We start from the raw sequence: 22,012 nt of genomic DNA, 5'->3' as shown, positions 1-22,012 counted from the left end.
AGAGGTGTTCAGCCAATGAATAATATGCTTTCCAGTGGCTACATGCCTGCAGTTATGATAACACTCTTCTCTATCTTTCTTGCTCCAATATTTCACCTGACATCTGTCAATCTTCCCATCGGTGTGGAAGTAATCTACACGACAAGTGGGAATCTGTTCATTCTGTGTCCCTTCTAGTCCAGAATTAAGACCATCACAACTTCTATTGCCAAGATGCAAAGTACAATGATGCTTTCTTGTGCATCATAGGCTAAGCTCAAATCCATTTTGATGCATTTAAAGAGACAAATGGCAGAATGGACCTTAGGCCAAATATTGTCTAGCAACCTGCTCCTGTTACTCAACACTGTCCCAAACTATCAAGATCCTTGCTGGGTTCCTAGAAAATGTTGATCAATTCCCAAGCTTTGGGAGCCTCCTCTCAGCAAGGCATCAGTATTGAACTGCAGCATCACTTCCAACGCACCAACACAGCCTCAATCTTCAGAGTCTGTTGGATGATGAAGGCCTCAAATCCAACACCAAGCTCATGATATACAGGGTAGCAGTATTACATGTCCTCCTGCATGCGTCAATGGCATTGAAAATATAAAGCAGACATGTCAAATCATTTGCGAAACAAAAACAGCAATACCTCTTCAAACTCTTGATATATCCACTGGTCGGACAGACATTCCAACATCAGTATCCTCTGTGAGGCCAACATTCCCACCATTCATGCATTGGTCACAGTCATCTAAATACATTGCACAAACCACATTGTTGTATACTCAGCATAAGACTCTCAAAGCAAACTCTCTATTCTCAGATATAACACAGTGATCAGTTACCAGGAAATCCTAAGAAATTCTCAAAAGGCATCCTCAAGAGAATCTTTAGTCCAAGTCAGCTCAAATTGGGGAAAAAAACATCCACAAAGGTGGAAACCATTCTGAGCATTTCCAGTTCAGTCCAGGTGGTGGCTAAGCAAGCAGCAGAAGGTGCAGGCCAATCCCCAAGCAGCCCACCTTCCTGCTTCGGCAAGTACCATTTAGCCTCCCTATGGCTGGGTTTGCAGATTCAATACTAGACTGTTTAGTCATGTCAGAAAATCATCCTCGACCTAGAGAGACTGCCCGAAGAAGAATTTGGGGAACAAGCTTATAAAATGTGCAAGAATTGATTTGCAGTGCATAAGATGCAAGCTGTGGGAAACTGAGGATTGCAATTGTTGCAAATGCATCAGAACGACAAGTGGGAAGTGTGGTGATGTGTGGTTCAATGCTTGAGAGATCGAAAAGAAACAGTAGTTGAAGCAATGTGAGCAGTAAGGTTGTAGGTGCTGCAGCCACAGTGCAATTTAAGCGATGCCAGCTTATAAACTGGCTTCCCAGAATTCTGATATCTTGATTTCTTAAGAGCTATATAGCCAATGAATAATATACGTTCCAGTGGTTACATGCCTGCAGTCATGACAATTAGCAAGCAACACAAATATTACATGCAGTTATGGACAACACTGACATGTGGTGCTTGCCGCACCCAATCATATCTTCTGCCTAAATGTTAAGTAAATAGAGCCTTAGATTAGTCTGTAATTATTTGTTCACTAAACCTTAGAAATTAAAATGCCCTGTCAGTTTAGGTTATAGTTCAGGAATACATACTATTTTAAAATTGTTTCTCATTTATATTGAAGTATGTTGCTATCCTCTTGTTAGGGACTATTAACATCTAAATCAAAAATCCAAACACACAATAATTAACTGTCAGAACTCACATCTTTAAACAAAACAAATATTATTATTTGTATACAGAAATTAAACAAAATTAGCATCATTAATTCAACACTTTAATTTATAAATACTGATGAACTTCATTCTCCTTTAACCACAAACATTTAACTTACAAAATCTTGATTTATTTTTCCTGGGATCAATCCAAATATATTCCACAGCCCTCCAGAATTCACTTTAATTCTGTTTGGTGTTCAATCTGTCCTGAATTTTTTGTGTTGGTCATCAACAAATCTTTTTCTGCAATTTCCTCTTTTACAGATTTCACAACATAGATACATCAGCTTCTTGCTGAGGTTGCCAGCAGATATCCAAACACCTTCCCACAGCTTTCTAAGCTAAATCTGCACTTTTCTGCCATGAGATTATGTGAGGACCACTGGAGGTTTCTACCACTAGCTGATTGTCCAAGACAAATATTGCTGCCTGATATTCAGCTCCTCACCCCATCTAAGGAGAAATCCTAACCACTGACTGCCCCAAGTGGCTGATTGACTGTGCCCAAGCTATAGGATGAATGTCTTGACTCACAGTGCAGGGACGTTCTCACTGAAAGCTGTCTCCCTTAACTTGACTAAAGACTACCGACAAACGCGACATGCATCCTGCCTTTATGCTTTCACTCAAAGGTGAGGTAAGATCATCGTAATGTGAGCCTGGTCACTCTGGCTGAGGGGGGACAAAGGGGTAAAAGGCAAGGCATGACAAGGAGGCTATGAAAATCCAAGTCATATCAAGGTGAGTGATCACTAAAAGTTCAGAAAGTGAATCAGAAAGGTATTGCAAGAGTCTTGAGAGGCTGGTAAGTGTCAGCTGCTGGTGTCTGTGGATCTGGTATGTGGGTGGCTGTGCCCTGGAGTTTGCCGTGAGATGTTGTTGCCAGGTTTCCAGGCTTGGTGCAGCAAGTGGGGAGTTGACGTCACAAGGTATCCATTCTGTCTTTTATATTAATGTCTAGTTTCCATCTAGTTGCAGCGGTAGGATAGGAAACTGCATTCTTATCAGGTGAGATTTGCAGTTAGTGTGATTGACAGAAAGTGAGGACTGCAGATGCTGGAGATCAGACTCAAGAGTGTGGTGCTGGAAAGGCACAGCAGGTCAGGCAGCATCTGAGGAGCAAGAGAATCGATATTTCAGGCACATGTCCTTCATCAGAAATGAGGCTTGTTGACCAAGGGTAGAGCAGGGGGGAAGAGATAAATAGGAGGGGGGTGGGGTTGGGAGGAGGTAGCTGAGAATGCGATAGGGAGGTGGGGGAGAAGGTGAAAGGTCGGAGAGGAGGGTATGGCAGATAGATGGGAAAGGTGATAGACAGGTCAAGAGGGCGGTGCCGAGGAAGCATGGGACTAGGATAAGGTGGGGGGAGGGGAAATGAGGAAACTGGTGACCACAATCAACAATCCCCATTAATATGCACCTTGGTGCTGTTTGGTGAGAATCTCATTGAAATGCCCAGAACTCAGTTTCCAAAATATTGATGTGCTCTAATAACTGCAGGAGAAACGTTTGGCTGGACTTTGCATACAATTCTCTCAGGCTTCTCACTGTAGCCTGTGTAGCATCATCAGCAAATTTAGCAATCCTATATTTGGTTCCTTTGTTCAAGACATTAATTCTAGTGTAAAATGGCAGACGTTAAAGAACTGAAACAAACAAAAATTATTGCTGAAACTCAGAAGGTCTGGCATGCATCTGTGGAGAGAAAACAGAGTTAACATTTCAGTTCCAGTGACCCATTTTCAGATTATCTCAGCTGGTTTGCAATGCAGAGTGATGCCAAATAATGTGGGTTCAATTCCTGCATCAGCTGAAGTCACAATGAAACACTCTCCTTCTCAACCCCTCCCTTCGCCTGAGGTGTGATGACCATCAGGTTAAACCACAACCAGTCATATCTCTCTAATGAGACAGCATCCCCTATGGTCTGGTGGGACTATGGCAACTTTTAATTTATACTGTGAATAGTTGATACCTATTGTAACTCACTTGACACACTTCGACAACACTTTAACCTCAAAGTTAAATAATATATTCTAAAATGTTTGGATTATGCACTATATATTTACTTAAAGTGTGTGGACAGTGTGATCTCTTGGCATATGACATTTGCCACAGGAGTTCTGGTAAAATTAAAACGCTATATTTGTATATACAGATGTAACCTTTGAACAGACTTACAGATCTATACTGCTTTCTCCACAGTACGTCAAATGATATCCTGTTTTATAAGGACATTTCACACCATGCAATGCACAGAACTCATTCTCCTGTAGTCCAACCGTGTTACATTAGATCACAACAAATATTTTTATGTCAAATGTGATTTGCAATGGGGACGTTACAAATTGTAATTTTTGTGGTGTCTCATTTAAATTGCTTCCTTTTTACAAATTGTATTCAGCCTGTAACAAAACACGTGTGAATAAAGAAAAGGACTTTTTAAGACAGTAAATAATAACACAATATGAATGAGTAATCAGGCGCAACAAGGTGGGTTTTGAACGACTAAAATCTCTTGCAAGGGGTGCAGGTAACGTAACATACCACAGGCATTAAATAGGAGTGCTCTATTGCATTCACTTGGACCCTCTGCGTGTTCTCTGGCATAAAAACCTCCAAATTATAAATTTACCTGATCTTTAAAAAAATACTATTTTTCTAGTTAAGCGATGCATTTGAAGTTTAAAACTCGAGAATTGTGTAATAATTTGCAAAATTATTTTTTGTGATGTTTTAATGAATGTGTACTTTTGTGCAAAACCTGTTGAGATCTGAGATTAAACTGCATTAACAGATAGACACATTAACACTGCACGAATAAAAATGATAGAATATCACAAAATGATACTTTTTTTCTGTAATATTGCGAATTGTTACAATATTTCAGCCCTTGTTTATCAATCCTTTCCCTGCGTGGTGGCGTACTTCCCCCATTCAGCGCAAAGCAATATAAACAGCATGATTTCCCCGAAATGATGAGTGCGGCAGCCTTACCAATGGTGTCGCCCTTAAGTAATTTAGGACAGTTGCCAGGAGCTCTCATTGGTCCGCCGTATCTATCATGGGTGTTATTGGGAATTCCCGCGTCCTGTTTTGATTTTAATATAGCGATCAAGCCCTACAGAACCACAGATCAACAGAAGAAATCTTGTTGAACGGATCACCAAGAGCTGAGCTCTCCAGAGCTTTGACACCGGCTTCACCCGTAGGTAGTTGTTTAACTGTATGTTGTGCAATCATGTAACGATTGTTATTCCTTTGCGTCAGATGTATTTTAGATACAACTTTGCAACAACTTGAAAGGTTAAAAATATTTTCTTTGCAATGTAATGAGAAGCCAAGGAATAATAATTGTTAAACCGTAAATATAGAAAAAATCTCGGAATAATAATTTGTTTGGATTGGGCTGCAGTCTATGCAGTCTATTTAAAAATTAAAATATTCAGGTCACTATATTACCGTAATATTGCAGTTTTAAACAAGGCGAGCTTTCAAACAATAATTATTGTATTGACTTTTATACACGGTATACTGCACACGGAAGTAGTGAAGAAATGGGAGCTCAGAAACCGAGCACTGTTCTTGCAAACTTTTTGATCACACAATAGTTCACTTTAAAAATGATATTTATTAATAATTAAAAATTCACTTGACAGTAAACATTTAAATTACAGTGTAATGTAGGATTGCGGTTCCGTTTAAGCTAAACGCTGTTTTTAACTAAAACAGATCATTTTCAAAATGCAAGAGGTATTCATGCAGGTAAAGCATGTACGAGTGTGTTTTGTGCTTAGTGCACGCAGCTTCACACAATTGAGACCGGATGAACTTTTTTTCACATTGACCCCTGCAAATTCATAAATTTCACAGGTTGACGATCTGGCCGTTCTTGTTCTCAGTGTCTATCTGCCGAGATGCGGTACGAGGAAGCGGGAGGTTTTTTTTTAATCACTCACCGGATTACTTTGCGGGATGCGATTTTCACAGATCAGGAAGCACTGCCCTTTCCGTACCCTATCGCCTGATAGGCCGCCTAGTGGCTTACTTCGCCTGAATGTGATGGAGTAACACGTACACGCTTACTGCCTGCACAATGTTAAACCTTCAAGTCCTGAGGTTGAAATCCATTGGCAATAAATGCTTAAAAAACGATGCAAGTAGTATTAGAGTTACAAATAGTCTGAGAATATAGACGCGCCTTAACTTTTTTTGTGTAATTTGGCTTAAATAATACTTGGAAAATAAAAACCTTAAAAAAACCTTATCTTTTCTGTACAGATTTAAACTTCACAGTGCTTTGCTGGTTCTGGTACCGAACCATATGATAATGAGACTTTGGGTTAGTGTCAATGAAAGCTTGCATCCAACGCAACAGGACATTTTAATGGAGGTGTAAAGATAGCAATAATGAAAAGTGTGGCTAATTTATCTACTTCTTGATAGATCTTTGATATCGATTTTAATCAGTCCGTTCAGAGACCCCGAGAGTCGGTAGGACTTGAACCTTCTGGATCAAAGGACACTATACCCTTATGTCATAAGGGCCTAAATCATTTTTAAATATTTCCTTTCCAAACACACTAACCAGTTGTACAAAGTTAAAAATCACACAACATCAGGTTATAGTCCCAACAGGTTTATTTAGAAGCACAAGCTTTCGGAGTCTTGCTCCTTCGTCATCTGATGAAGGAGCTGCGCTCCAAAAGCTTGTATTTCCAAGTAAACCTGTTGGACTATAACCTGGTGTTGTGTGATTTTTAACTTTGTCCATCCCACTCCATCACTGGCACCTCCACATCAGTTGTACAATGCCACTGTTGTGACTTATGCTCAATTAACTCAGCATAGACCAGCGATACTTAGGATTTTCTTGGTAATGCTATGTTTCAGATATGAACATTTTGTTTTTTTCTACAGCAGACCTCTCGAAATATGCCTTTGACAAGAATGCGTATGAGACCCTGGCTGGAATTACAGATAAATTCCAATGCAATTCCTGGGTTAATTTGGATAAACAAGGCAAGTACATATTGTTTCACTCAATACAATATGCAGGTGCACAGCTCTGAAAAAAATTCTTCCATTTTAATATTTTAATCAAAAATGATTATTTGCAAGTAGAAATATTTTCACTTCCTACACAGCAAAGTGTACAAACCATTGTTTGCAGTTCATTGCTTGGAAAGTGGTAAAAATGGTTTGTTTCTGTCAAAGCCTCTCCCCCAGCCTTTGCCAATGTAACATGTAACCAGGTGTATGCTTTAAACAGTTTGGGTGACCAAAGCACTTTATAGACCTGGGACATATAGCATATAGGAACAGACACTAAAAATATTTTCACATTCCATTATGTGATGTATGCAAACCATGTTTGATCTGAAGTTTCCAGTCTGCTGAATCATGGATTCATTTACTACATGAGCACTGGGATAACTTGGCTGTGAAATCATTGCAATTATTAGACAGTTGACTTTAATTTATATGATACTGTTATTAAGTGATTAAACCTACTTATTCCATTGAAAATGCAGGAAAGAAAGATGTTCCAAATTCCGTGGAAGCATGCTGCCAGACATGGATGGAACATGGACACAGATGCAAGCCTTTTCAGAAACTGGGCTATACATACAGGTAGATAATTTGATTCTTGTCTTTGCAATAGTGCAGAGTGAAGCTGGATGTGTATAAATATTGCTTATTAAATATGTCTAACAGAATTTATGAATTATTGAAGTGTTGTATTAGAATTAACTTGGCAATGTTGCCTTCCCTGTAATTCAGTTAGAGTCATAGAGTCATAGAGATGTACAGCATGGAAACAGACCCTTCTGTCCAACCCGTCTACGCCGACCAGATATCCCAACCCAATCTAGTCCCACCTGCCAGCACCCGGCCCATATCCCTCCAAACCCTTCCTATTCATATACCCATCCAAATGCCTCTTAAATGTTGCAATTGTACCAGCCTCCACCACATCCTCTGGCAGCTCATTCCATACATGTACCACCCTCTGCATGAAAAAGTTGCCCCTTTTAGATCTGGTCTATCCTTTTCCATCACTATTTTAAAATAAATATCATTATGGTCGCTGGCCCCAAAGTGCTCCCCCACTGACACCTCAATCATCTGCCCTGCCTTATTTCCCAAGACTAGGTCAAGTTTTGCAACTTCTCTATTAGGTACATCCACATAGTTCTGTAAAGAACATTTATAAATGTCACAAAGCCATGGCCATAACAAAACATAAATAAAACAAATCATTCCTGGCATTGATCGAAGCTTGCCTTAAAACGGAAGAATCTAAATATATTTTATTTAGTCTGATTTTGGATGATCCTTTTGCAAAACCTACTTTCTCATCATATCACCTGAATGTCTTGTTTTAGCTTTGAAACTCCTTTAAGATAGGTTCTATAACGTGCTGTTGTAATCGTGAGGTCTCAAAATGTTTTGCATTTCCTATTGCTATTTTTTGTAGGTACATCATAGACTTTTGATTTCCTCAAATTAAAATCACACTATATTTTGTTTGGCAAAAGCAAGAAATTGATTAAAGATTGAAATACGAGCTCAGAAGTTAAAATTTCAAGTAGAGGTTTTTAAGCAGTTTTCCTTCAATTGATAATCCTGCTTGCACCCCCTTGTAAAATTACCACATTTGGATGTTTAACCTGCAAGCCTATTCTTCCATTTTCTTTGTAGGAAGGTTTAGACAAGGAATAGATTCACCAGAGCCTAAAACATGGAAAGCCAATTTCCGATGTGCCATGAACTCACTGCCTGATATAGAGGAAGTGAAGGATAAGAGTGTTAATAAAGGCTCCAGTGCTATTCGAGTATACAGAATGCTACCACCTGTTGACAGGTCAAAGCAAAAAGGTACTGTAACCCCCTTGTTTTTGTTACATTCTTTATTTAAATAGAAATATGAAGTGCTCAGATCCTCTTTTTTTTAACAGAAAAGAAATCCAGGTCATCCAAAGATTCTAAAAGCAAGAGTAAAAAAAAGGTATGTCAGTGGGTTGCTCAGTATAATTTCAATTTGAATATTTTCAGCCAAGCACAGTATTGTGTCACAAAAATAATTTGCTTATATCTTTGCAGGAGTTCAAGTCAAAGGTCAAGTTAGAAGTGACAGAGCCTGTTACGCCTAAACTACCAGTTGATCACACCACATATACTGCACCAGAGCAATGTACTTCACAGGAAATGGTGGTTGACAGCACAGTGAATATAGGAGGTGAGAAAGCTGAAAATCTCTTTGTCTAGACATCTTTGCAAAACCACTCAGAATCTAGCATGGTTATTACAGCTAACGAGCTTTTAAGAGAATGTTTGATATTTTGCAATGCAAAGTTGAGAGTGTGGTGCTTGAAAGACACAGCAGGTTAGGCAGCATCCAAGGAGCAGGATAATCGACGTTTCAGCATAAGCCCTTCATCACGAAATGCTGAATTTGGGGTGGCATGGTGGCTCAGTGATTAGGACTGCTGCCTCACGGTGCCAGGGACCTGGGTTCAATTCCAGCCTTGGGAGACTGTGTGGAGTTTGCACATTCTCCCTGTGTCTGCGTGGGTTTCCTCCAGATGCTCCGGCTTCCTCCCACAATCCAAAAGATGTGCAGGTCAGGTGAATTGGCCATGCTAAATTGCCCATAGTGCTAGGTGCGTTGATCAGAGGGAAATGGGTCTGGGTGGGTTGCTCTTTGGAGGGTTGGTGTGGACTTGTTGGGCCGAAGGGCCTGTTCCCACACTGTAGGTAAGCTAATCTAGCAATTACTGCTGTGTAAACATAGCAAGTAAGTAATGGCAGATCACCATATATGGTAATTAGAGGAATCAAATGACTGTCCTGTCTTCAGTTGATCTTCCTGAATGTGACCTGCCTTGCAGGAGACATTGTAAAGGGATCAAAACAGAACTCGTTATTTTTTTTTCCCTCGCTCAGGATTTTGTGGCCAACTGTTGTACAAAGCATTGAATTTCCATTTCCATTGATACGAAATTCTTTAGAAAATTTGTCACCCATCACTTCAAATAACATTGTAACTAAATACTTTAAAAAAGTTACAATAACAAAGATTTGTCAAGTAGTCTGATGAATTTTCATTTCTCAAAGTGCATGCAGTATGAATGTCAATTGGTAGCATGATTTTGAATATGTTAAGCACTTGCATTTTGTTGACCTTATTTTGTTTGCACCTGTTTGTTACAGAGTTTTCTCCATCGGAAACATGCCCTGTTGTTGATTGGCCTATCAATGAAATAGTCGGAGAATCTGAAGATCAGGTAGTCAGCACATGTGACCTGTATCCATTTCAGATCTCTCCCCTGCCCTCTCCTACAGGTTCGTACAAGATGCTCAAATGTAGTTAGTTTCTGAGTTTGCAAATATTTCTGTATCTTGAATGAAACACAAGAGCCATTTGGCAATGAACTGCTTTCTTTGGTATTGTTCTGCAGATTCCATAACGTCAGAACCAGAGTTGGTCTCTGAGCTTTTCACTGCTATTCAATACAACCTTGGCTGTATTTCTACCTCAACTAAACCTTCCTTCAGCATCTCCTCATCACTCCTAACATCAAAACATTCATCAATCTGTGACCCAAAATGCTCAACAACTGAGCATTCCAGCTTCCCACTCCTAGGGAATGCCAAAGCTCCACAACATCCCAAGTGTCCAAACTTCTCCCATCCTTATCCCTTATGGTGAAGAGCACGCACCACAACCGTTCTGAAACTTTAACGCACCGCTGTGAGGGAAACATTCTTCAAGCATCAACCCCAGTGCTTCCCAATCCGTTTCCGACTGTGACTCCAATTTGAGGCTTGAAAATGATTACAACTCCTCAGTGAATTGTGAGGACTGGGGAGGGGAGGGGTTGGGTGTGTTGCTTTGAGGGAGGCAGGGTACTATCTGTAAGGGTGAGACAGCAGCTCTTCTAACCTGGTCAGAACTCTACGGCAGCCATTGCTACCTCATAGTATCCAGTCTCAAACTTTCATCTCACTATTCCACTTGGGGTCTCACACTCACTGGTCTTTCCTACACCCCCCTACGTACGAAACTTCCACATCTCAGTAACGTCACTTGTTTACTGTGGATTTGCTCCACTTACTCCAAGACAAGTATGTCGCTGTACCAATTGTAGCAAAGCATCCCCATTGAGACTTTCAGATGTCTACACTTTAAGAAATTGCAGTGGCCACATAAGTTGCATTGTAAAGCCTTCCTCAGACCTTCGGTGTCTAATATCTAAAATTCACACAGCTGACTACAACCTGAAGGTTAGTGAGCCAAATTAGTCAGGTTATTTGCCAAATTTTCCCAGCATTGGGCTTCTGAATCCCAGTAGATTCACTTGTAAGGCAGTGAACATCCAGGCTTTGTACCATAAAATCAGATTTATTTATCCATTTAGATTTGTAGGCAGGACTATCAGTGTTACGTAACAAACTTCCTTGAAATTTTATGTAAATCTGTTGAAGTTCTATATTGTTTGTACAAAATGATGGCCTGATGTTATACTGCACAGGTGATTACTCAGTGTTACTGTTGTTGGGGATCTTTGCTGTCGGCCAGGTGCTGGAAAGTAGAATTAGAATGGGAGGCTAGTTTTTCCGTCTGCACAGACACTTTAGGTTGACTGGCCTTATACCTGTACTGTAACATTTCTGTAGTTTTCTGTGGTTCTAAAAAGTGCTTTAAGTGGCTGTCCTCTAATCATGGAGTATCTCCCTATCAAACAAAGTACAACTTTTTATTTTTTCTTCCTTTCTGGTTTTACATGCCGCTGCGATCTAAAATGTAAGCAGACAATTGGGTCTTCTATAAGGCGACTGACGTCAGCAATTCAGCGGCCAGGGAGAGATAGTCTGGAGACCCAAAACTTTATGAAACATTGTATTATTTCCTTACTACAAATACAACTCTCTGAATGAATAGGCTTTTTTGTTTGCTGTCCTCAGAATGTAAGAAAGAAAGGGTTTTTTCGCACCCAGGAACATACTAAAATACTTTATAATCATTGAGGTATTTTTCAATGTAGTTACTGTAGTAATGTGGAGTAATACAACAGCCAATCTGCATGCAAGATGCCACAATCATAATGATATAACCAGAGAATGTGTTTTAGTCCTATTGGTTGGGGAAGAGTACTGATCAGGACACCTCCCTTACTCTATTTAAATAGTGCTGGCAATACTTTGCATCTAACTGAGAAAGCAGATCAGTCCTTGATTTCCGGAAAGCTGGGACATTTGGCATTGCAGCAGCCTGTCAACACTAAACTGGAATGCACTATAGCTTGGATTAATTGCTCAAGTATCTGGTGTGGTGCTTGAATGTACAATCTTCTGACTCATTGATGGGAGTATTTCTGATTAAGGAGGAGAAAGTGAGGTCTGCAGATGCTGGAGATCAAAGTTGAAACTTTATTGCTGGAACAGCACAGCAGGTCAGGCAGCATCCAGGGAACAGGAGATTCGACGTTTCGGGCACAGGCCCTTCTTCAGGCATTCCTGAAGAAGGGCCTGTGCCCGAAACGTCGAATCTCCTGTTCCCTGGATGCTGCCTGACCTGCTGTGCTGTTCCAGCAATAAAGTTTCAACGTATTTCTGATTAAGTCAAGCTAACTTAACACTTGCAATACAGAAGAAACCATGTTTAATGATATATAAAGAGAAAGCAATATATTAATATAGCCATTTATCTAAACATTGAAGATTAGTTGTGCAACAAAATGATGCAAAATGCAATCTAAAATCCACTTTTAAAACTTGTGCTTACTTTGGCATCAGCATTCATAGATCCCAACATTCTCAGCATATCTCTGCCAACAGGCTCAGGTTGATAACAGGCTCTATTTATGACTATAAGATGTAGATGAGAAAAATCAATAAGATATCTATATCAGATTTGCTTTTATATAGTTTTGCAAAATGCAAAATTTGTCAGTAATATTTGCATAGGTAAATGAGGAATCTGATAAATAAAGCTAAGCCTTTTCTAATGGAAAATTCTCATGTAGCAGTGCTGTAGTATGTAGACCTCACCAGTATTGCAGTCCCACTGTCACCTTAAAAAATAATCCCTCACTCACTACTCTGTGCAGTTTTTTTTAAAATCACTCCTTATAGAATCATAATTTTATAATAATTTACTCCATTTAGGAATTATTTAACATTCTGATTAATTTGAGAAGATAAATGGTGGTGCAAGGATTTACTTTACCTACATTTTACACTTCAAAATTAGTTTCTGTTTGGAAAATTTTCTATACTCTTATGGAAGAGTGACATTTAAAGATGCCCTTTAATGCAAGGTCAGTGTTTCAGAGCTACAATGAACTAAATTCCACAAAACCAAGTAATGTTTTTGTTACATTTGATTTGACTTTGTTTTTCTGGTCTGAACTGATCCAGTAACAGAGAGGTTAACATTCAAAATTAGTGCAATCTGAACTTTAAAAGTGGGTTTAAAAACCACTGTTAGGGTGAACACGATGAGGCACTTGTATGTGAGAAGTTTGCTTGACTTGGCAGGGGAGAAGAGGAGAATTTTGTCTACTGCAGTGTGGTTTAGGTGTCTGGCAAATCCACTGATTTGTACTGAATTTTCTTTCTCTTGTTCTTTATAGCAACCAGTGCAGCTGACAGCTTTCTGACATCAGATGAAGCTTCTGAAGTAAGTTGAGTGTACTGAGAAAATTATATAATATATGTACATGGGAAGCTCCATATGATTTTATTTTTAAATCTGTTTTGTGGCCATTAAATTTAAAACAAAATTATAAGTTAAAAGTCACCTTTTGTCTGGAGAAGTCAGCAATGTTGAGTGAGTCACTTTGTTTTCTCAGATACTTCCAATTTCTTTTCCTCCAGCCTTTTTTTTGGGATTACCCATACTTGTGGCTGAGGGATGAGAGGGCAGACATTTGCCAGCACTTTGCTGCTTGTGGTGAATGTTCTTGATTCTCGAGTCCTGAATATCTATGATAGTTATGTGTTTCGTGATTGGTCACAACACACCACCATGCTTCCAGAAAACATTTTGGCAAAATGTCCTGCTAGTTAGTGATGGCACTTATTTACTTTGTTACCTGGTATAAGAATGGATCAGTTGTAAAACCTATTCATTTGAAGTTGTTGTGGCATGGAATTATTTCCAATCCGGGTACTTTACTTCTTGGGATTCAATAATGCTTGTGAAATGGTTTTTAAAAATATTTTTATTGAGAAATCTTTCTTTACAAAATTAGAAAGTTACAGAAACATGAAAATATAGCATCATAACATCAAAAACAGCGATAAACAATAAACCTGGCACTATACCACTCGACAAAAGAAATCAAACCTGCACTTATTACAAATCAATAAATAAATAAATAATGCTGCTCAATGCAATATGACCATCAATTAGTGAAATGGTTTTTGTTAAATTTGCTTTAGAAATGCTTGTAGTAAAGATCAATTATAAAAATTAAAATTAATTCATATTGTCCATTCTTAATGATGGTATCATTGTAAGTTGTAGAAGTAGGTAGCCTTAATACTGTTCTGACAATGACAGCAGTCCTGACTAATTTTAGTGATGGTCAGCACATTATTCTCACTGCATCAAACATAATGTCCGCACCAAAACATTGGGGTTAAAACAACTTACATAATGCTATAAATATGCTGAAGTAAAAAAGGTGATCCCTCCCATTGCTGACTAATTTCTAAAGTAAACATGTTGCAGATTCTGAGCATGTGTAAGTGGCCATAAAGCCTTTTAAATTTTCTAAGAAATTCCTTCTGCCTCAGTTTGCTTCAAAGGTATGACACTGTGAACCATAGGGAATTGCAGCTGACTGCAACTTTAAAACTAAAGCTGGAGAGATTTTTACAATTGAGTTCATAGTGAATCTCATGATTGAATAAAAAGAAAATGTTAGTGATACTGGATTAGGATTGAAGATAAAATAATGTGATGAAAGTCTTGATCATGTTTTATTTGAATGTTGTTTATTTTTTTGTAGATCACACAAGAACCCAGTCAGTGGGAGCACAGTAGCATTGAAGGAAAAGGATACCTCAGTAATGTAATAGGAACAATGCCACTAACTCCCTTTGAGAATAACCTTAACACGAATGAACAAGAAACAATCTCCCATTTGACATTCCATGATGGCAGTTGGTCAGATTCAACAGGTATCATTTTTTCACATTTTTAGACTTCTATTCTTATTCAGCATGTTGGTTTGTTGTATGAAATGTTTGAGGTAACTACTAACAAACTTATTGGCGTCAGGATTTTCGTTGAATTGGGAAGGGGAAGAAGAAAAAGGAGCAAGTCTGGGGACAGAAATCCAGGAATCACAGGAATACGGATGCCATAGGAAATTTAACAATTGTTCCTGATTATAACATTTTTTACAATGTTTCCTGCCAAGTTAGCGAGTTTTGAGAAGATTTGTAGCTCAGGTTGAGGTTCTGGATATAGGTTTGCCTGCTGTGCTGCAAGGTTCATTTTCAGATGTTTCATCTCCATACTAAGTAACATCGTCAGTGAGCCTTGGATGAAGCACTGGTAGTATGGCCTACTTTCTACTTATGTGTTTAGGTTCCCTTGCGTAAGGAAGGTTCCAAGGAAACCTAAACACATAAATAGAAAGTGGGCTATACCACCAGTGCTTCATCTGGAGGCTCACTGATGATGTTACCTAGTATGGTGATGAAGTGTCTGAAAACAAACCTTGCAGCTCAGCGAGCAAATGTACATCCACATCTTGCCAAGTAGCTGGCCAGATTGATAGTGGGTGGGAGTTGGAAGAGAGTAAGAAATTAGAAGCAATTGTGAGGCAGAAGTTGGTTGGTGCAATTTGGTAGCTCAGCAGGGAAAGATGAGAGCGGTCTTGTGATCATAAGATTAGGTGTGTAGTGGTTTGTCAGTTGTTATAGAAGACTACCTTGCAAGTCTCAAGTGGCTTTTCTGCCCTGCTAGTCAAAGGACAGAATCGTAAAAGAAACTCTTGCCTGCTTCTGTTTCATTTCGATTTGCCTCTAAGGTTTTCTGACACTGGGAAAACCAGGCTGAGCCACTGTAGGGCCAGATTTAAATGTTACAGTCAAATGTTACACCTTTTGAAATTGGAACACAAGTGTCTCGCAATCTACTGCTGTAAAAATAGTACCATGTAGGTCAATGGCTGGTTGCGCTTCAGTTATATTATGGTGGAATGGGGTATGGTGTTGGTCATTACAAATGCCCCCACCATTGTTAGAAAAGTATTTCCAAATGCCAAAGCTGTTTTTAATAATAGACATTCTTCATAAATCATTAACATAGTTGGAAGCTTTCGGAATTGGCAACATCCTGAAATAGACACTTCCAAAGCAATGTCTCCCACAATAAAGACAGAGAATGCTGGAAATGCTCAGCAGAATTGGAAGCATCTGTGGAGAGAGAAACAAAAAGATTGAGGACCTTTCATCAGACATTTTTCTGAATGAAAGCAGCCACACCTGCTCTTGTGGTAAGGTTTGCATATTGGTCACTGAGGAAATGTTCATCATGTGGTGGTCGCTCTACCATTGTGACATGCATCTCCTAAGTGACTTTCTAGGTTTTCTAAAATTGCTTTTCCAAAATTAATTACAATTGGAATGAAATATCCTTGTTCCTCTTATTATAAACTGAGAAAGTGCCAGTCCAGAGCACTATACTGGCAATGCCCTGTTAAAGTTGTTCTGTCATTATTAAAATTGCCATGAGTTCATTATGTGATTTGACCATACAAACATGAATAAAAGAAAAAAAAGAGAGGCAGGAGCCTGGCTAGTGTTTGATACAGCTCTCTCATCTTTTTTATTCAGGGAATAGCATGACATGGTCATACTCATAGAATCATACTTTACAGACCATGTCCCAGACACCACCATCGCTATCTCTGCATTTGTCTTATCCTAGTGGCAGGACAGACCCCACCAGAAGTGGCAGCACAGTGGTATACAGTCTGGAATGAATTGAACTGAGAGTCATCAATGTTGACACCGGACATTACGAACTGTCAAGGAATAGGATCAACCATGGGCAAGGAGAACTCTTACTGGTTACTACATACTGCCCATCCTTGGCTGATGAATGCCACGTGAAGGAAGCATTAAGGATTGCAAAGTTGCAGAGTGTACTTTAGGTGGGAGACTTTAATGTCCATCCCTATGAGTGACTTGGGAGTGCCGTTATTGCTGATCTGCACAATACTGGAAGGACACAACTGCTAGACTGGCTGGTGAGGGATCCGACAAGAAGGAAACATATACTTGACCTCATCCTCACCAATCCACCTGTAGTAGATGCAATCTCCAAGACAGAATTGGTAGGACAGACTACCCGCACAGTCCTTTTGAATATAAAATCCTGTCTTCTAATTGAGAATCCGTCCATTATGCTGGGATACACTGCCACCATGCTTTGTGCTCAAACATTTTCAATCTCATAGCCTAGTAGTGAGTATGGCATCAAGGGGCTGTAGCAGAACTAGAGTGAATGGTAGTTTGGTGGTTAGAACACAAAGGAAGGTGATTATGGTTGTTGGAGGTCAGTCACCATAACTCCAGGACATCTCTGTGCGAATTCGTCAGTGGCCCAGCCAACTTTAGCTGCTTCATTAATGACCTTCCTGCTATCATAAACCCAGAAGTACAGATATTTGCTGATGACTGCATGATGTTCAACACCATTCATGACTGCTCAGATACTTAAGTAGTCCCTGTCCAAATGTAACAAGACCTAGACCTTATCAAGGCTTGGGCTGACAATTGGCAAGTAATGTACACATAGCACAAGTGCCAGGCAATGACCATCTCCAACAAGACAGATTCGCATCATCACTCCTTGACATCCAATGGTATCACTACAGCTGAAAATCACATTGTCAATATCTTGGGGGTTACCATTGACCAGAACCTGAACTAGACAAGTCATATCAATATGGTGGCCACAACAGCAGGTCAAAGGCTAAACATCCTTCAGCATGTAACTCACCTCCTGACTCTCCAAAGTCTATCCACCATCTACAAGGCACAGGTCAGGAGTGTCATGGAATACTCCTCAGTTGCCTGGATGGGTACATCTCCAACAACACTCAAGAAGCTTGGCTCCATCCAAGGGAATGCAGCTCGTTTGAGTGGCACTACATCCACAAGCATTCACTCCTCTACTACTAAAACTCAGTGCAGCAGTGTGTACCAGCTACAAGTTGCACTGCAGAAATTCACCGAGGCTCCTAGACAGCTGCTTCTAAATGCATGACAATCTGAAAGGTCCAGGACAGCAGATACATGGAAACACCACCAGCTGCAAGTTCCCCTCCAAGTGATTCCCATTCTCACTTGGAAATATATCGCCGTTCCTTCAGTGCTGCTGGGTAAAAATCTTGAAACTCTCCCTAAAGACATTGTGAATGTATGGACCCCAAATCAACTGCTGTGATTTAGGGCAACCTCAGTTGGCCATAGATGTTGACCGAGCCAGCAAAATCCCCAATCTATGAATTACTGAATTAACTGATAGAGTAGCAATCTTCCTTCAAAAAGCAGCAGATCTACTTGCAATGAAAAGCAATATTGTTTCTGTGCTGTGTATAGAAGATGCCTGTGGTTGAGTACTTGTATATCTATGTTCAGGTTCCATTCCATTCACCCACGTACTCTTGTTCTGACTACACCTACAGTTTTTTAAAAATATCCTTTCTTGTGAAATGCAATCTGACTGATAAACAAATAAATCAAAAAGCAGTTCAATGTGGTCTATAGATGAAATGTTTAATCCAGAGCAATAAAAGATTATTCAAAAGCCATGTTTCTTTTATTAATTAGTTCACAGAATGGGGGCATTGCTGGCGAGACGAGCATTTATTACTATCTCTAATTGCCCAGAGTGCAGTTAAGAGTCAACCACATTGCTGTGGGTCTGGAGTAAGAAAGGCAGTTTCCCTGAAGTGGATTTGTGAATCACATGGTTTTTCCAGACCATTGAGAATGTACTTATGGCTATCATTAGACTCTTTAATTCCAGATCATCATTGAATTTAAATTCCACAATCTAGCATGGCAGGATTCAAACCCAGGTCCCTAGAACATTACCTGGGTCTCGATTAACAGTCCAGCAATATTACCACTAGGTCAATGCCTCCCCATCTTTTAAATCTATTATTTGTTGACAGCCTGGGAAGAGATGACGTTTTCCTTGTCACTATGTCCATTTGCACCAAATATGATGTGACTAGAATATAACTTCAGATGTCACTACATGTTGAATGTTAAACAAAATGTTTGCTCTTACTTTGAGCCAACCATAGAACTCAGAAAGAAAAGGAGAATTGAAAAATGCCAGTAAGAGTAGAGAAAGAAATTATGTGTGAATGTCTTGTCTTATACTAAGAAATTGGATATCACAAGTAATATTGTTAATTCTTCTTTGTAGGTGGGTTAGAATTCAAGTTTCCTACAGACAGAGGAATGGACCTTCTGAACTGGATCGAATCAGTAAACTGGCCAAATGGAGCTCTCATTAGTTGCACTTGAAGTTAAGGCTGTGATGCAGTAGAGCAATATGTACTTGTAAATAAGTTTTGTTTTCACTCTTGTGCATTTTCTTGACAACGAGACTGCTATCACCTCAGCCATTTCAGTAAGATTCCATCACCACTGCGAGACATGTGAACAGAATTTTGAAGACATGCTTGTGGTACCGTTTTAAAAGTCTACCTGTTTGAGTCATCCTTGAAGAATGCAAATAGCGTCTACCACAAGGAAACCAATTTCAGTGAGGCCAAGAATGCTGTTGTGTGATGACTGTCATTTAACATGTTTGCTGCTATGTGAAATCAAGTATTTTTAATTATTCATTCAGTTTTGTCTTCATCAATTGTCTTAACCAACAGGACGTTTTTAACACACATATACAAAAATTGAAGGTGAGAGTAGCAAGCTAAAGGTATTTCAGATACAAATTAGATATTGTCAGCAAGTATTAGACCTGTCTGCAATTTTGACATTTACATGGCAAAAAAGAAATATATTACTCATATTTTTTTGTTTAACTGTATATATGTATTAAAATATGAAAATCTTCTAATCTTGGAAATGTTTGTTTCTCTGATATCATGAGAGAAAATCATCCACAAAAACACTGAATATAGAGAACAGCATTACTTAGTATCTATGAATTGCCATTAAAACCATTGACACAATGTAAAAATTATGTACATATTATAATGTTGAAAAAGCTTTAGCTAACATTGGAATTGATTTGCTTTTGAAGTTCTGCTGTAGTCATTGATTTGTGCAGATGAAGCAAAATGTAATTTGAGTGTTTTTCTTTACTTTTTGTTTCTTCAGAAACATTTTTTCTTGAAGTTTATAAATAACATAGTATTGTTGACAATGTTAAAAACTCCTAGTTGTGAATATTTTGGAAATTGTATATTTCTAGATAATTGCTGTTGTGCATTTGAGACTTAAAATTTACTTTTGATACATAATAAAAAAAGACAGATCATGTAAGTGTTGACGTAAATTAGACTTTGATTCCTTGAAACATATATGGCTTAAGGTTTTTAGGATTTTGAAAGGAATTGATAGAAACTTTTTCTGTTGTTAGAGCAAGCTACTATAAAGGGGACATAATCTTAAAACCAGATAGGTCATGGAGGAAGAAATTTAGGAAACATCTTGATACAAAATCTGGTAAAAATGTTGGACTATCTCCTGCAAAAGCAATAGATGATGGCTCAATTAATTATTTCAAATCTAGGTTTATGCTCGCTAATGGTGTCAATGCAGGTGGAACTAAGATATGTGGATGGAGTTAGGACACAGATCAGCCATGATTGTATTGAATAATGGAAATGGCTCAAGGGGCTGATTGTTGCCTGTTCCATGTCTTGGTTAAATAATTGTGAACCATTAAGTTTTATAATAGGACTTAATATTTTGCATTTATTTATCACCTAAAAGGGATCATGCAAGGCTTGCCTCCAAATTAGGAATTTCTGGTGAACAGCTCATGGACAAATGAATAATACCTGTTTCTTTTTTCATAATTAACAACCTTCTAATCACAGGAGAGCAAGGTGTTATCTTTAAGAATGCAATTTTTTTGGAAAAGATTTGTTTTTAATTATGTAGAAAAATAGAAACTGTTGTGTTTCTTATTTCCTCTTTTAACAACTTGCCAGATCTCTCTACCAAAGCTGATGAAAACATTGGCCTGTGTATGCCGGAGTTATTTATTCTTCAGGGCATGTAACCAGTTTGAATTCAGTGCTTCCCCCAGGTCTGTGTCTTTACTTTGGGAACATTTGGTGTGAAGAAATAACAGTGATCATATTTCTAATGACTGGGTAGGTTTTGACAACCTTCTTTAGGCCTCCCCTATGTAATCTGAGATATTATTTTAACGAGCATTAGAAGCTCTTCTAACCCTTCCCCATATTCATTTCCCAAAGTCTGAATAAGGTATGCATCTTTTTCAGAATGCAGCTTTTGAAAAACTTTTACAATCTAACCTTCTCAGTTGCACAGCACGCAGATTTCCTGGCCAAAAGGACAAACTCAGATAATATCTCATCTTTAACTGCTGCTATAGACAAAGTTAATTTGTCCAACCGAGTCCAACGCCAGCTCCTCCACACCCTGTCTCATATTGATTATCATTTGGTCACTCTTAATACTGCTAAGTGCAAGATTCGGTTGACTTTTAAGCAAAAATCGGCTAACTTGTCAATTTTGGAGTGTTTCATGGAAGGTTTGGGTCTGTGAGGTTTCTCATGAAATTCACTGCAGCTCACCTCATTATGTATACACCATGCGTCTATGATACCACTCCCATTGTATCTTGTACCTACCAGCTGTTAGTATATTGTGGAATTTCTACCACCACAGTTGAACCAGAACTGTGCAGCAAGTCAATCACGCAGGCCATGACATGCCATTCATAATTGTAGTGTGTTGCCCTCCCCATCAACCCTTCCAGCTTTGATTTTCCTCGTTTTCCACCTATTTTTTAAAATTTAACTGCTCTTCTCCCTGGTTTACCCCCTAGGCCTCAGGCATACTGTTTAACTATGCCCCAAATAGTTATGATCTGGACTGTAGTGATACAGGCATCCCAACTCTGATTGCCTCCAACTCAGACAATAACTGTGTCCGAGCACTTCGGACTGTTGCTGGATGTTGCCTTTGACATA

The 22,012-nt window shown here is 39.0% G+C and overlaps 1 protein-coding gene across 4 annotated transcripts; it reads left to right on the top strand.

The window, feature by feature from the left end:
• Positions 1 to 4,833: 4,833 nt before the first annotated feature.
• On the top strand, positions 4,834 to 20,327 carry LOC122547159 (interferon regulatory factor 1). Of its 4 annotated transcripts, XR_015759719.1 has the most exons (11): positions 4,834 to 4,980; positions 6,693 to 6,794; positions 7,307 to 7,406; positions 8,478 to 8,654; positions 8,735 to 8,784; positions 8,880 to 9,015; positions 9,990 to 10,121; positions 13,415 to 13,461; positions 14,798 to 14,969; positions 16,635 to 17,137; positions 19,246 to 20,327. XR_015759719.1 is itself a non-coding variant. In XM_087995257.1 (10 exons), exons 2-10 carry the CDS (start codon positions 6,708 to 6,710, stop codon positions 19,344 to 19,346), a joined length of 1,002 nt encoding a protein of 333 aa, XP_087851383.1. In that variant the 5' UTR covers positions 4,838 to 4,980; positions 6,693 to 6,707; the 3' UTR covers positions 19,347 to 20,327. The 4 variants fall into 4 exon arrangements, 3 of the variants coding, with proteins under 3 accessions (XP_087851383.1, XP_087851384.1, XP_087851385.1); XM_087995257.1 differs by lacking the exon at positions 16,635 to 17,137 and having other exon boundaries at positions 4,838 to 4,980; XM_087995258.1 differs by lacking the exon at positions 16,635 to 17,137 and having other exon boundaries at positions 4,863 to 4,984.
• Positions 20,328 to 22,012: the final 1,685 nt, after the last annotated feature.

This window comes from Chiloscyllium plagiosum, unplaced genomic scaffold (assembly GCF_037043375.1).
Source record: "Chiloscyllium plagiosum isolate Xiang-an unplaced genomic scaffold, Cpla_swu_hap1 HiC_scaffold_16, whole genome shotgun sequence".
Taxonomy (NCBI): Eukaryota; Metazoa; Chordata; class Chondrichthyes; order Orectolobiformes; family Hemiscylliidae; genus Chiloscyllium; species Chiloscyllium plagiosum.
This window is presented reverse-complemented; position numbering and strand designations above follow the sequence as displayed.